Source organism: Podarcis filfolensis (assembly GCF_964270895.1).
Source record: "Podarcis filfolensis genome assembly, chromosome: 12".
In the NCBI taxonomy this organism is placed as follows: domain Eukaryota; kingdom Metazoa; phylum Chordata; class Lepidosauria; order Squamata; family Lacertidae; genus Podarcis; species Podarcis filfolensis.
Window position 1 is genome coordinate 4991547 of NC_139614.1, and position 16042 is coordinate 5007588.

The 16042-nt window shown below is 42.5% G+C and overlaps 1 protein-coding gene across 2 annotated transcripts in view; it reads right to left on the reverse strand.

Moving 5' to 3' along the window:
- Positions 1-16042, reverse strand: part of POU6F2 (POU class 6 homeobox 2) — a 314592-nt gene that overhangs the window by 61189 nt on the left and 237361 nt on the right. For both annotated transcript variants that reach the window (XM_083577989.1, XM_083577990.1), the window contains exon 5: positions 10722-11041. In XM_083577989.1, the coding sequence (XP_083434115.1) occupies positions 10722-11041 (320 nt within the window). The remainder of the gene's footprint in view (positions 1-10721; positions 11042-16042) is intronic.

Below are 16042 nucleotides of genomic sequence, written 5' to 3' on the forward strand. Positions count from 1 at the left end.
TTGGGCAAGCAACAGTTCCCTCAACCAGCAATAGGGTGGTAATAGGGTGGTAATCATCGTTTTGCTACACACCTTGCACCTTGTTCATGCTACATTTGAATGCACAGGTGTGCTTTCTCTCATCTTTTCACAGAATCATGGAATCATAGAGTTGGAAGAGACCCCAAGGATCAGCTAGTCCAACCCCTGCAATGCGGGAATCGCATCTAAAGCATCCATGACAGATGGGCATCAGGGGTGCTGACTTGGGCCCCAGGTTATGGTTGCCCAATGGCGCCCATGATGTAACAAGACATTGTGATGTCACGTTGCATCAGTGGCACTTCCAAGGTCTTGTGGGGTCTTGGAGGTTATGTCTGAGGCCTCGTGAGACCTCTGACATGACTTCCAGTTTCTACTGGAAGTTTCCAATTTTTACTGGAAGTTACGTTCAGAGGCCTGGTGGGGTCTCGGAGATCACGTCCGAGGCCTTGCGAGACCTCTGGTGCAACTTCTGGTCTGGGGGTTGTGTCGGCACTCAGACAGTGGAAACTGGAATCTGTGTTGGAGCCCCGCGTTGTGGGTGCCCTTGCATCCAGAGCCCTCTAAACCTGGCGTCTATGATGGCCACCTAGCCTCTGCTTAAAAACCTTCAGTGAAGGAGAGTCCACAACCTCCCAAAGGAGACCATTCTACTGTCCAACAGCTCTTCCTGTCACACACTCTTTTTGAATTATTTGTACCCCTCCTGACTTCCCTAGAGCTCACACATGATCTACCCAGGGTACTCTGCAGCATGATGAAGAACCCGGCAGTTCTATGATTTAAAAATGAGACTTCATATCCACCAGCCAGGTGAAATGTCTGATGTAATTATTGATCTATCATCTTCCACAGGATTTCCCTGCTTTCATGTGCTATTGTGGCCATTTATAGTTCTCAGCACTAATTTTAAAAGCTTCGCTTCCAAAAAATATGGCAGACTTTGTTTGTCCCAGGCCACACAGCTGGCCATCGTGACCGATTGATATTTTTTTCTTTGCACACTTCAGGAATAGTGTGTCTGTGGGTGGGCTGGAGTATAAGAGGTGTGGGAGAGAATGTACTGTGTGCATAAAAGAAGAAAAATCTCCCCATGTATATATGGTGTGACCATGGGGATAAAATGATATATCCTTCTCTCCCCCGCCTCTATTTATTTAGCCCTTATTTGTTTCTAGTAGCCGCAGTAAGGTCAGACTAAGCCAAGAGAACGAATGGAATAAGCGTCCTGATGGGCTGCCCGAAGCTGGCTGGTGTTACGGATCAGCGTAAAAGCAGCTCTTTTCCCTGTGCCTGGGCCGATGTAACTCACTGGAGTGGCAAATTACATCAGACCTACAGCTGTAACCCGGCATTATGATTAATTTGATCAGTAATTTCTCCTGTTTTTCATTTTAATCGGTGTGACTATTCTGCTGTGGCAGGTCTTTCAGATCTAATTAAGATAAATCTCAGAGTAAAAGACTTGGCAGAATTTTCAAGTCAAATCCGAGCGTCAAGTGTGAAAGACCTGCAGCACCAGTCAATCAATCCCCGGTAAAAAGATGGCAGGCTCTAACTCAGCAATCAACAAATTTCATACATTCCAAGAGTGCTTAGTCACTCTTTCAAATGATCCTGGCTTTGGGAAAAAAGAAAGTATCATTTTTATTTATTTTCAAAGCATTCATTAATCAAATCAACTGTAACTACACCAGGATCCACAGGTGGACATGATACGTTATTTCCTAGAGTTTGCTGCAAATGTTCGGTTTTATGTTTCTCCGTATTTCAAAGCAAAGCAACTAGCCTTTCAGAGTTACAAGTTCAGAGTTCTCTGCCTGTAGCGTCTTCCACATACTTGGGGTTTGTGGAAGGTCCTTGACAGAAAGAAGTATGTACCATCCTTTCTGTTCAGCAGTTCATAGTTGGACAACTGTAGGAACCCATCACCATAGGAAATTGTTGGTTGTATGGTTCAGGGACGATGAAGACAAATGACCTTTTGCAACGTAACCACTTGGTGAGCTAGTCATCTAACTCCATTCAAGCACTAAACTATCTTGTGGTGAGGTCTCTTAACCAAGGGTAGCCTGATCCTGTGCTTCCTTCTTGCCAAATAGAAAGAAGAATTTGATTACACACTGGATGCAGATGCACAGTAGTTATGTAGTAAAATAGTATCATGTATCCACCACAGTCCCAGGCATCCATTCTACATTACATTTCACACACCCCTGAAGTGTGCTAAAATCTTCTTTTGCCATTTGGATGAATGATACAAATGACTAAACCAGCTTAGAGAGACCTTGGTGCAAAGTACTTTGGTTTTCTGAATGGACTCAGTTGTTCAGTTTACCAAATGCATTACCCAGTTGTGAATCTCGCTAACCTCAGTTTCTATCAGCTCTCAGTATTGCTCTGCCATGGAGTAAGGAGAATATTTCTACACTCCTGATTTCTGAACAGATCAGGTAAGTTATCCTCCTCACCTGGCTAGGGTGATACCGATGGTTGGCAATGTTATGGATCTTCACAAACTTGCTTCTATCTGCTCTGCAAATGGAAGGTGTGGAGTTGGAAGGAAAGCATCCGCACAGGAAAGTTTTAGTAATCTGTCAATTTCAGTTTCAAATCTGTCCATTTCAATTCCTCTCAGTTTATTTTTCACTTAAGCTCTGTTTTCCCCCATTCGTGAACGTTTTTTTAAAAAGTCTGCAATGAAATTCACACATGTTTTTAAGTGTATTTCTCTTAATATATGCATTTTTGTAAGGAATTTCCACTAACATAATGCTTTTCTCATGCAGTATTTTCATTACTATACACAGTTTTGTGCACACTGTCCCCTGGTATATGCTGTTTTGTAGACTTTTTATTGGCTGCTTAACTGCATCAAAAGTTAACTGTATTTCATTTCATGTATTATTTGGGAAATGTAAATTATGCAGGTTTGCATTAATGCAAGAACTGCAGGTCCCTCTGTATTTATTTGCAAGCTATTTCTTTTTTGAATTATGGAGGTGGTTTGGGGAGGGGACAAAGGACTGGGAAACCAACACAACTGATGTCCCATCCACACACTTCAGTGAATTCTGCAGCAAATGCTTTCTGGTATTAAATTCAGGGCTAGCCTCTTGGGCTTTAATAATGCCAATTGTTTTACTAGAAGATTAATTTCTTTCACTTTAAATGTGACTCAGAACAATTCTTCCTGCGCTTCTAAAAATAGCAACACCTGCAGAGAGTTTATTTGGATGGACCAGCCAAGCAGTGCATCAGCAGAGAAGAGCTTTCCTTAGGGAATGGAAAGGTTCTTGTACACATTCCCTTTCCAAACCCCTTAAACATCACTTTATTCTGTTTAAATGCAGCTTTTCAAAACCCTGCAGTGAGATGAACAAGTGCTTAATCAACCCAAAAGGTAGCAAGCTCCTGGAATAGAAAAAAGCTTGCTGGAAAAGATTCTTGTATATATTTTTTGCCTAATACAGGGTGGGTATCCAGACTGATCAGCATATAAATCCTACTCATTTTCTACAGTTGATGGACTGTACTCCAGTAATTCAAATCCATTAATAACACAGGCAGAGATCAGACACCGGCATCTTAATCAGGGATGGAAACCTCAGGCCAAAGGACAAAATATGGCACCTCAGGCTGTCCCCAGGCCATATCCCTCACAGCACCCCCTTGAGTGCTTTAGCCCGGCTGAAATGTGTCCTTTGAGTGCCACCTGCTTGTGTGTATGGAGGAGAGAAGAGTGTGTGTTTGTAGAACATGGCAGTTGAGAGACCAGAGCTAGAACTTTCCCCACATCTTCCTTATCCTAGTCAACTTGCCACAACAAGAACATGGGGACCTGTCTTGCACTGAGCCAGACCCTTCATCCATCTACACAGTACTCTGACTGGTAGAAGCTCTTCAGGGTTTCAGACAGGAGCCTCTTCTACCCCTACCAAACCATGGTCGACCACGGAACTATGGCTCTTCCTCAAACAGCTACTCTCAAATAGGCATGGGGGGAGGGGGAGAAATTTGACTCAGTTTGCATTTAAAGCTGAATTTATCAAATTCACACATTCCAAAACAATACAAGAACCACAACGCAGCCATCCTTCAAAATCTGCACTTACCCAAATTTGGCAATGCAGTTTTCTGGAAAAACAGCGTTTACAAAAATGCATATATCAGGGGAAGTGTGTATAAAAATGAATTATATTAGTGAAAATAAGATACATATATAAGGAGAAAATGCTTGCAGAAGTGTGCACGTTAGTTAAAACCACAGACAAAAATGTGTTTCTTAAGAGAAATCTGCCCTAAAATGCTGAAGAATGTGTGTGTGTGTGTGTGTGTGTGTGTTTGTTTCTTAAAAATCACAAATGACTGCAGAAAGCTGGAGAAGTGAATTTAAGATTGGGAAAATGAGAAACAGAGAAGTGAAACTGATAGATCCTTCCACCCCTACTCTCAAAGCAATATCATTTTTGCTGTCCACACCTCTCCCAAATCTCAAAGATTTGTAGCAAATTCCTGAAAGTGTCAGTGAACATTGAATTGAGCTCCTTAGAAAAACAGTTTTATCTTCTTCTTTTAATGGAAAATCAGCCCTTGAAAGCAACGTTTGTTTGTTGTGTTTTACTTTCACGAAGTTTTGGGGGCATCTGTGCAGGTGCTCTTTCTCATTTAAGCTTGAGCTTTCCCATCTATTTTCCGTTGCCATAAAATATCTAGGTGCCAGATATATTATTTAAGATTAGCATGAAAATTTAATCTGAAGTAGAATCTGCTTTCGCAGTCTAAGGCTTTGCTTTTATTTGGGCTGGTTTCTTTGGTAGTTATAAGTCTTGATGTTCCACACCTCTCCTTCTGCCTACCCAAACACCCTCTTCTCTCTTTTTATTTACCCGTCAAGTTCCTTCTTTGGCTTTGCTTATTTTGTGTAGGTTTCAACAACACAAAGGTGCTTTATCATTGAGTTCTGAAAATGGTCAGAATAATTCTACAGTCAAGGCAGCCCTTGGGAAATCTCCTCATTTTCTGTCGATCTTTGTAGGTGAGTAAAAGACTGAGAATCAGTTGGGTTCTTTTTCCAGCCGCAGTATAGCTCTTCCTCTGCATAGCAGATTTTTCTCGTTTGTGTGGTTCAAATATATGGATAGAACGGAATCGAACACTAGCACCAGCTAGCGTCAAAATAAAATACCACCATCCCCCAATTTACAAGGATTCAAAAACAGCATAAGACTACAATTACACATGGTCCTTCTAGTTAAACAAGAAAAAAAACAAGATACATAAAATGTGATTAGATATTTCATGCTATCAGTTTGGGCCTCAGTTTGCAGCCACTGTGGTAGCATACCTTTTGCTACATATAAAGTTCACATTAATTTATGGCTATTGTGCATTTAACAGGCTATGCATGTGGCCTCATGAGCAGCCTAACATAAAAAGGGAACTCACTGTATTTCACAGATCAATTGGTTTCAGAGTACACCTTGCTCACAGAAGTTGATCTGTGAAATTGTGTGAATTCCCTCTTCAGTGGGATGTTTGGCTCACATGAGTAGACACATGGAGCTATTAAGGTGGTGGCAATGCAAATACTAGCTCTTCAGAAGAGGGGTTTACCTCAGGACCACACCAGGGAAGGGAAGGGTTAAATTCCTATCACATGCCAAAGCTGTGGCAAGGCAATGCCTGAATCAGCTGTAAGTACAGCCAGTATTTCATGCATTTCCCCCCCAGTTAGTGCAGAAAACCTGAAATAATATTACTTAGGTCGAGAAGAAAGTCACTCTGGTCAGGCAGAAAGGAACTGAAGTCAGTCTCTCTAGAGTCTAAGCTTACTGACTTAATCCCTGGCCATGCTAGCAGCAGCACCTAATACTGGTCTTCTAGTTTACTTTTTGGCAACTCTGTCTTATCAATAAGCTACTAGCTTTTATTTTTAAGGCTCTTCACTACTCTTCCCTTTCTTATTTCCCCTTACCTCCTTTTAATTCTCCAAACACAAAAGCAGTGACTATTCGTTTTTAGCTCTAGTAGTCAGTCATATTTTAAGATTTATCTGTTTTCTCCCCAATTGCTTGGTATTGAAAGTTGATTAATTTATCACAAGTAAAAAATGCAGATTTTAATCAGATCCTGTTGCATTAGATATGGATTTATAAGGGTTATTTGTATAATGAACCAATATGATCTGGCAACTTCATATGTATGACTGAATAAAAAATGGTTCACGTCTGCTTGGACGAGTGTATGAGTGTGTACTTTTAAAAGAAGGACCACTGAGGCCTGGAAGTCCTTGGTATAAACTGCAAGAAATTAGAACCCAGACCTTCAGCTGCTATCCTGTTCCTACCACAGTGTACGGTATGGTTTACTTTAATTGTGTAAACTGTTTTCTGTTCTTACTCTCAATCACATGCTTGAAATGATACTTCATGTTAGGAACTCTGGAAGTACTTTCTCCTGAAGGTTGCAGAAGTAAGTCTATGCATCTGAAAAGCATGTTTGTGCTGTAAGTTCATGAATATCACAATCTATGTGAGGAGTAAAACCACCAAAACAGGTTAAAAGTGTGGTCAAAAATGGCCCTGGTAACCAGTACAGGTAGCCATATATACTCTCTCTCTCTCTCTCTCTCTCTCTCTCTCTCTCTCTCTCTCTCTCTCTCTGTACACACCCACACCTACACACATGCAACCTGGAAATGCAGCACTGTCTGCTGACCTAAGTGCAAAACAGTAATAAAATCATAGCGTGACACAGAAAAATCTGACAAGAATCATTCTGAATTTTGTAGCTCTGTTTGCAGCCCAACACCACCATCAATTTAAAATCAACAAAAGAAAGTAAAATACCTCACTCAGGTATATGTAACAAAGTCACTTTCATTTAATTTTCTGTCTGAAGACATGACAGCACCTGTACATTTTTAGTTATAATTGTTGTTATCCTTCAGAGCCTTTTGAAATAAATGCAATCATCCTTCTGTATTACTGGCTTCTCCATGACAATCTTTCTAAGTTGCCCTGTTCTAAACCAATATCTTTCAGACAGCCGCTGAATAATGTAAGAAGATAAAACCCACATGAAAAATCAAGAATTCAGAAATGAAATTTAACCTGTCAAATTGTAACTTAGTTGATCTTTATTCCCTTAATATTCTTCAAACTGAAACTGCTTCGTTCTAGTTCATAAAGGCCATTTACCTTGGAGGCTATTATTTCCTAGAATTTAATTCCAAGTCAATATTTAAGTTAAAGCAACAGACAAAAAACAAAAAACAGACACAAACACAAACCGGCTTCTTAGAGGCTTTTACAATAGTGGTTGTGGAAAATGGTGTCAAGTAACGTCTGCGTGCCATTGTAAGTCCCCTTGTTCTAATGTAGGCATCAGCAGCTAGAGAGCTGGGGGTCAAATCTGGCCAGTGAGGAATATCAGCTGGTCCCTGAGCTGCCAGTTTAGAAGCAAGAAACAGTGCACTGTGGCAACAGGATTGGTTGGTACCTGGAAAATACAGGGGAAGACTGGCCTCCCACACTCTGATCCTTCCTCAGAATGGTTTCCTCATAAAACTAGTGGCCAGTCAAGGGTCAATCATCATCAAACTAGTGGCCAGTCATCATCAATCTACCTATTAAAGAGTCCCTAAGCTCTTGCTAACACAACAGCCTGCCCACAAACCTTAATTACTCATTGGCACTATATTATTGCCATGCCTTTTTAAAGAAACTTATGCTTTTGAGGCCAAAGAATTCTAAACTAATACCCTTTGTGCTATGGCTACATGGGAACCTTTGCAGCAAACGGTGGATTTCCCGAGCCCAGGGACTCTTTCAAAACAACAGGTTTTTGTGATGAAAACAGAACATGCTTCCCCCGCCAACCAAGTTCCAAACTGCCTCTCCCCACCCCGTAAAACTTGGCCCACATCTGTAGTTCAGTCTTTGGCATGTTGACTCAGAAGGAATTTCCATTGTAATCAATAGGGTTACCGGCAGACACAGACCAGGGTGCCACTTCTGTACAGCCCTAGGTGACTCTTCTAAGGACATTCCCCTTCCCCAGGCCGCTCTCCTCACCAGTCCTGCTCCGCAGCCTCCTCAAGTGCTATTGACTGGCTTGAATGTGTCCTAGAATTGTGGTAATGCCATTTGCTTGCCTGATGGAGAGAATGTGTTGGGATGTGTGTCTAAAAGCTCTGACTTTAGCATGGCTGGGATGTAGCCTTCTGTAGAAAAGGAAGAAGCACATCCATTGCTCTGACTCACGCGTGCACAGTAATTGCTCTCATTCCTGGATGAGATACATTGTCCATACAAATGGGAAGTGATCTTCTGCATTTATCACCTATTAATTAACATTCAGCCAATAGCATGACAGCATGGCACACAACAATATTTATTAGTATGTGCATTTGAGTGAGATTTTCCCATCCCCTCTTTAATCAATAGAGCAAATCAGGTCAATAAGAAAATAGCCTGGATTGCTTTTTATGCAGGAACCAGCTGGTGAAACTCTTTACAGGATTGACATACATTTTACCATCTGGTAACATTGCTGCAGATCAAAAGGCTGTTAAAGGGGCAACTTCAAGAGACAAAGATAGAGATGTGGGGTGGCCAGAATCTTTATCTTGCTTGCCATCTTGTGGATTTCTCTTCTGTTTATGTTTCAAAATAAATTTGGCTGCTTTTTCTGTCTCCTGTGAAGGACCTTCATACTACATTCTACATACTACATACTACATACATACATACATACATACATACATACATACTACATACAGAGGACCTCCATACTACATTCATATTGGTGGCTTCCCCCAAAGAATTCTGGGAAGCGTACTTCAATGAAGGAGGTGAATCTTCTCTGTGGCAAATACTAATCTCCTCTCAGCAATCCCAAGAGTTACCTGGGGGCAGGGTTTAAGGTTGCAATCCCATGCACATTTACGAATAAGTCTTACAAGTAAGCATGCAGGGTGGTATGGCTGCACGTTTGCAGTGCAGAGAACATCCTGAGTGAATGAGACTTGTGTATGAGCTTCCGCAAATATGCTGGGTGATGAACTAATAAAAATCCATCCCACTTCCAAAGCTGTGGGAAACACATTTCCCTGGCTTTCCTATACTTGTGCCTATGGCTTATTTTGTGTAAGTTGCTGATAACACACTGGAAAAAGAGGCATTTACCCTTCAGTGGAAAGCAGTCTAGGAATTCCCACTGTTCAGTTTTGCTTTTTTCTTATTGCTTACGTAAAAGCTGCTGGTTTGGTACAGCATGCATACAAAAGATTGATTTAAATTAGCTGGCAGCAATCAGCATGTACATGCAACCCCTGCAGGGTTCATTTTATTTTCCCTGCAGTGAGTGGATCATTGCCTTCCTGAGGAATGAAATGGACTCTCCTTTGTTGCCACATGGAGACTTAGGGTACATTCGTACCAGCTGTTTTTCACAGACTGCTGTTCTTATTTGCAGATGCTTGCAGACTGCACCATACGTCTAGTCATCAATACCACCATACTTGTGTGTGCGTGTGTGTGCGCGCACACACACACGCAGCCTGTATCCCTTCTTTAAATAGGTACAAATGATAGTGTAATGCTATATACCTGGGACAAACCAAGAATGAAATAGGTCTTGGTGCTTAAGAGTGGGTATAAACTGGCTGATAGTTGCTAGGGTGTTGTGGGAAAGTATGAGGGGCAGGAGAGTGGTGACCAGAAAGAGGTGGAGGACAATAGCCACCTTTTTATGGGCAAAAGATGATTTGGGGAAAAAATATTTTCATTCAGCCTTGAACAAATTAAACCCAAGTCCTGTTTTGGGGCTCCCCATAGACATCTGGTTGGCCACTGTGAGACCATGATGATGAACGATGTTATGTCCACGTGCCCTTAAATCCCTGCTCAGCCATGAAGCCCACTAATTGCCCTTAAGTCTCTCACTCACTCTCAACCCAACTGGTCTCACAAGATTGTTGTGAAGATAAAACGAGGGGAGAGAGAACCATGGGGGGATATGTCTGCCCATCAGTAGCTGAGCTGGCAGCTTGTGGGAGGCATCTCACCTTTCCCTTCAGTTATCCCATACCTCTCCATCTCTACCCACCTGCCCCATGTCGTAGACAAGAGAAATAGTGGGTCAAACGGTCAAGAAGGTGGTTTCTGAACATGCTGTAGAGGAAAGGGAGGGGCAGGTGGGGCTCGTCAATCTGGGAAGGCAGCCCTGGGAAGGAAAACTATGATCCTCAACCTTTGCTGCCTTGTGGGACATATTTGGGAGAAGAAAAGTCTAAGAAGGAAACCCTATATAAATCCACAGTGAATTGTCTAAGATGGTTGGATGGCATCCTTCTGGCAACTGCTGCAGCCAAGCTAGTGCCAATCGTATTGCTCTGCTTTCCTTTGGACCACATCAGGGAGGTCAAGGGATGGTCTTGTTGTCTGGGCAGCCCAGGACTTCCATGCACTGCCCAGGCTTGTGTCCTAAGGGAGGTCACTTCAGTACTGCTAACACAGCTGTTTGATTTCATCCCCAGATGTTTGCTCCATTGTCTCTCAAGAGTCAAGACAGATGGATGCCAGCAACCGAGTGAAAACATGTGCAAATGGTTACTCAAACAAAACGAGGAGGTGAGCAAGATAAACTTTGGAAGAAGTGGCCAGAACAAATTCTCAGATAACCAGGGGCCTTACCTGGAGTGAGTTTGGTGACGTGAGAGGTGAGGGAAGGCCATGCCCTGGTGACTGGTTGGGCTTTTGAGGAGAGCTTGAAGACTGCTGAGCTGGTGGCGGCTGACTCTGGCTTTGTGTTTGCTGCGTCTGTGGTGGAGGCGGGGGCTGCGGCTGCTGCGGCTGCTGCGTCTGTGGCTGTGGCTGAGATTGATGTTGTGGCTGGCTGGCTTGTCCCTGTGGCTGCTGGCTAGTTTGGCCTTGCTGTTGTTGTTGTTGCTGCTGCTGCTGGAGATGTTGAAGCTGTTGAAGCTGCTGAAGCTGGGAATTCAGGGATGAGGTAGCTACAGGTAAAAAATAAAATAAAATTCAAATCAGAATTACATGTGTTTCTTTGCGTAGATTGCAAAGATATACTGCCAGACTCCAGAGCACTGTCAGAAGAGCAGAGGAGAAAACAAAAGCTGGCCACCTCTGCTATAGGCTTCTGCCTGCAGATATAAAAGCTCAAAATGCGAGTACAGTCTTAGTGTGCATGATTTTCCTGCTCCCTCTGAGACACATTCTTACAGTAACAGCAGTCTTCATAGACAGCTCACTCTTCTTTTGCATAGGTAGGGGAAATGATTTGAACATAGATAGAGAAAGCACCATTGGTCAAGCCTCTTGAAGGAAACTAGAATCCAGAAATTAGCGGGAGCCAAGAAAGTGGAAGCTGGAAGAACAGAAAAGATTGTAGGGCAGGTCTGTACTGCCAGTCACTTGCCAAGTGAAGAGAACCCGACAATTAATGTTTGGCAGCTGAACAGAAGCATTAAGAAATGTTTTTTGAGCCTGTGGGGCAGTTGCCAAACACCTGAGATGCCAAAACACATAGTTGGTGTTCAGTTCTATGAGTCTCAAATTATGAAGCCCTCCTATAAAGATACTGAGTAAAGTAATAGGTTAACGCTTCTTAGCAACAGAATGAATGCTATCACTGTAAATCATGGACACCTACTTTGTGGCCCATTGGATGTCATTGAACTACAATTCCCATAATCTCTGACCATTGGCCATGCTTGCCTGCAACTCCCATTATCCCTGACCATAGGCCAATATTGGAGTTGAAATCTAATAACATCCAGAGGACAAGTTAGCTGCCCCTGCTATAAATTTTCTGGTGACAATTTTTTCAGCAGTCAATGTTGTCCACCAGAAAGTGGCCTAGGTCTGGGAGAGAGATCTCTGTTTGAATCCCAGTTCTTTTTTCTTTGTCTTTGCAGATCAGCTTTAGACAAGTTAGTGTCTCTTGGCATCAGTTTCCCATCTGTAAAATGGAAATACTGGCACTTTATAGCTCACTTCATGAGAATGTGATGATGGGGTAACTGAACTTTTAAAAAGTCTTTAAAAGAAATATATAATTGACAATCACAAGCCAAGAAGGAAATTCCTAGGAGTCTCGTTGTGCAAATGGATAAGAAGAAAACGGCCTCAATTTGTTACAGCTGTTTTATGGCTGTAGAGCTCTGTGGGCTGGTGAAGGATATTAAAAGGAATAAAATAAGATTCAGTGCTAAAGTGCAAAGTTGCCTGGAGGTCCTAAATGATTATACATGGAAGCATATGCATGGTGCCAAAGAAATTAAGATGCACGTCAGGATAAAACAGATTAAGACAAGAACTGTAGAAGAGAGCCAGAACCCTGGAGATTTGCAAAACAAGTGTTATTTTAACTCTAGACACAATCGAGCCAAATGCCAGCATTTTTAGATACCATGGTCCTTAACTTTAATTGGATGGTGCATTACTATAATTAAAATAGTATCCAGAAAAGATTAGCGTATTTTCAAATTTTTGGAAGGTTAATGAAGAAGAATTTCTGTATGTTGAAAAAAACATTAGACAACCCCTCTATGTAATATTTCAGAACTACTTGACAAGATGGGAATTGTTGGCTACCCTTCTTCATGAGTCCCTCAGGATTCAGATCTTCCAGTGTCTGCTGGTGCCATTGCCCAAAGGGCAGAACAATCCAAGCATCCATTGCACCATGCTAGAGGGGGGTTGGATAAGATGGGGGGTGTCTCTCTGTCCAATTGCGACATGCTCCACTGGTCAGTGGGTTCCACTACTGGGAACTCCGGACTGCACCCACCTAAACTGCAGGTGGGCACAAGTGATTGCTGGAGTCCTGGCATATCCCTGGTGGAGACAGCCAGTGTATGCCCTTGAGAGAGGCCATATGTGTGGGGGAAAGGGATGGAGTCAGGACAGCCAAAGATCTGCTGGCTCCAATCTGTGCTACCCTCTTCAAATTAAATCCCGCTTGAAATGTTTCCACCTTGATGTACGGTCTCCATTCTGCTGTAGTGGGAAGCTTTAAGGTCTACCACCCTTATCCAGCCAGAGAGACCTGTACACAACCTACTATGCTGGTGGAGGTATGGATGGGCAATGGGCTCCACTAGGATACCCATCAGACCGTATTGAGCAATTTGGCTGCAGATAAACAGGGATGCATCAGTAGATATACCTGACTAGTTTCTGTGATTATAGCTGGATCAGGGTTACTGGCTGTAAATTTGTCATTTTCATCATGTTCATATGCCACCTTTCTTCTAAGGAACTCAGGATGGCATCTTCAAAACAATCCTGTGATTAGCTCAAGGTCCTTGTCATCATATAAAGGCCAGACCATCTAGTCGATGCCACCTAGTCTAGCAGTATCTCGCCTACTCTGACCGGCAACAACTCTGCAAGGACTGGAGCAAAGACCTTTTCCAGACCCTCTACCAAGATTCAGACATGCATTCAACCATTGAGCTATGTTTTCCTTCTCAAAAGCTCAGCTGGGAGGACGGCAACAGTCAAATGTAGAACCCCGCCAGTACAAACCTACCAAGATGGCATGATCCAGGCTTCCTGAGATAATTCCCCCTCCCCTGGAAGACCTTAAGACCCAGCTCCTCCTCAGTGGTCAAGAGATCTGAAGCCACAGCCATGAGGACAAATATCAGTCACACCTGCTGAGCATGTCATCACTGAGCTGGGTTTGGAACTCAGGCACTCCCATCCCCTCACTATTTAATCAGGTCCAGAGAGCTAAATCCAGCATTTTTCATATTTGCAAACTGCAAATATATAAGTATTACTGGAATGCCAGTTACCCCCCATCTTATATTTGTGCATCTGGTTCTTCCTGCCTAGTACAGAACCTTACATTTGTCCCTATTGTGTTTTATTCTGTTTGTTTGGGCCCAGTTCTCCAATATGTAAAAGTCATTTTGAATTCTGATTCTGTCTTCTGCGGCATTATCTCCCCCTCCTAGTTTAGTACCATCTGCAAATTTGATTAGCATCCCCTCAAGTTGTTTATAAAGACAAGCAACAATGGGCCCAGGACAGGACACCACTTGTCAGGCTCTGCTGCTGCTGGGCTTTCTCTCCCAATCCTAAAAACTGTCCTGTCGGAAGGATCCTAACAAGTTTTTATATGATGATAAAGGCACCTCATGAGAAGAGAAGACTCCCTGGAAAAGACCCTGAGGTTGGGAAAGATGGAGGGCACAAGGAGAAGGGGACGACAGAGGACGAGATGGTTGGACAATGTTCTCGAAGCTACAAACATGAATCTGACCAAACTGCGGGAGGCAGTGGAAGACAGGAGGGCCTGGCGTGCTCTGGTCCATGGGTCACGAAGAGTCGGACATGACTAAACGACCAAACAACAACAACAAAGGCACACACACACTCACCAATTTATGCACACTCAATTTGTTCACAACTGTGCATACACGCATCATGCTGAACCTGGAAATGATCCAAAAATGCCAAAGAAAGAGGTGGAATGGTGTGGGCCAGAACAGAGTATTTGTAGACTTTTTCAATGGTGTTTCAAATATACACGATTTCACTGATGTGCATGGTGCCTTGGAACGTAACCCCCCACAGCTGCAGTTTGTTTTTTAATGCAGTTTTAATGTTACTTGTAAGCCAGCTTTAATGGATTTGTATCCTGAAAGGCAGGATATAAATAATTGCAATCAATCAATCAAATTAAGAGTTCCCTGTACACTCTAAATGTCTTCACATAGCTCAATGGATGCATATGGCTTGATTCTGCCTGATTACTGAAGTGTACTTGTATCAGGCAAAATATCTGTTGGGCATCTAAAGCAACCCTCTACCACATGTTCTGTTGTGTTACTTTCCCCCACAGTCTTTTATTTCCATAATTCTGCAGATGTTACACAATTGTGCCTTAATGCGAAATAATGCAATGTACAATGGACTAAAAAGGAGAAAATCATACATTAAGGCTATTCGTATTTGACTGAGCAGAGAATTTGGCTCTCGCTGTTTTGAGAAGACTAATCCCTTCCTCCCCATCCCCCACCCCAGTAATGGAGAATAGATTTATATATTGCCTCAAACTGAAAAGTGTAACTAACTTAAGGATCTGGGCCTGTGCTGACATTGACATTGTCTGCTTTTCTTATCTTGTTTATCTTTTAATGAGCAATACTCCTTTTATTTTCCTTGAAGTAGATTTCTAGAGACTGAATGCACACAATGAATAGACTAATGTAAGCCTGCATTTACACTGCTACGTATTATGTAATGAAGGGTGTGGGCAAATGCCTGTTTTCCCCCATATATGCTCAATTTTCTCTTTTGAGGAGGGAAAAGTTGCTGTTTTTATATGATAGAGGGGGGTGGGCAAAGAGGGTGAGGCTAAAACTTGATGCCTCAACAGATTACTAATGGGTTACAGAGCATATTACTTCTAGATCAGTGGTTCAAATCCAGTCTAGGTCAATACAGGGAACAAAAGTCAAGGCATCCTGATGGTTGCAGAGTGCCCTATATTGTATAAAATTAATTGGCTGTCTCCTAGTAAATACATTGGCTGCAAAAGGAACTGGCAGCCTCCGACTACCATAAAATCATGTTTGGGGTTTCAGGGCAGAAGTTTAAGAATTATGAAGAGCTAGATCCAGAGTTGAAAGCATCCCTGCGCTGCCCATTCCAAGATAACACTGTGGTGATTGTGATGGGATGAGTGTGAGTTCACTGGTGAATCTGCATAAACACCAAGGATCTTCACATATTGACAAGAGACTCATCGTGTGTTTCCCAGCCGTTATGGAAAATCACCAAACAGTGATCAACAATGTGAACCGACCGCAGATTTTGTACACCCCTCATTTAATAGCTATAGTTTCCATGCATATTAACTTCCGAAGCAATCATCATAGGGTTGCAAATGAATGGAATTGTTGCACTTAGGTCTCACTAAAATAAACTGGAAGAGCTGGCCTTGACTTAACTCATGTCCCATTGATGTCAATGGGAATGTG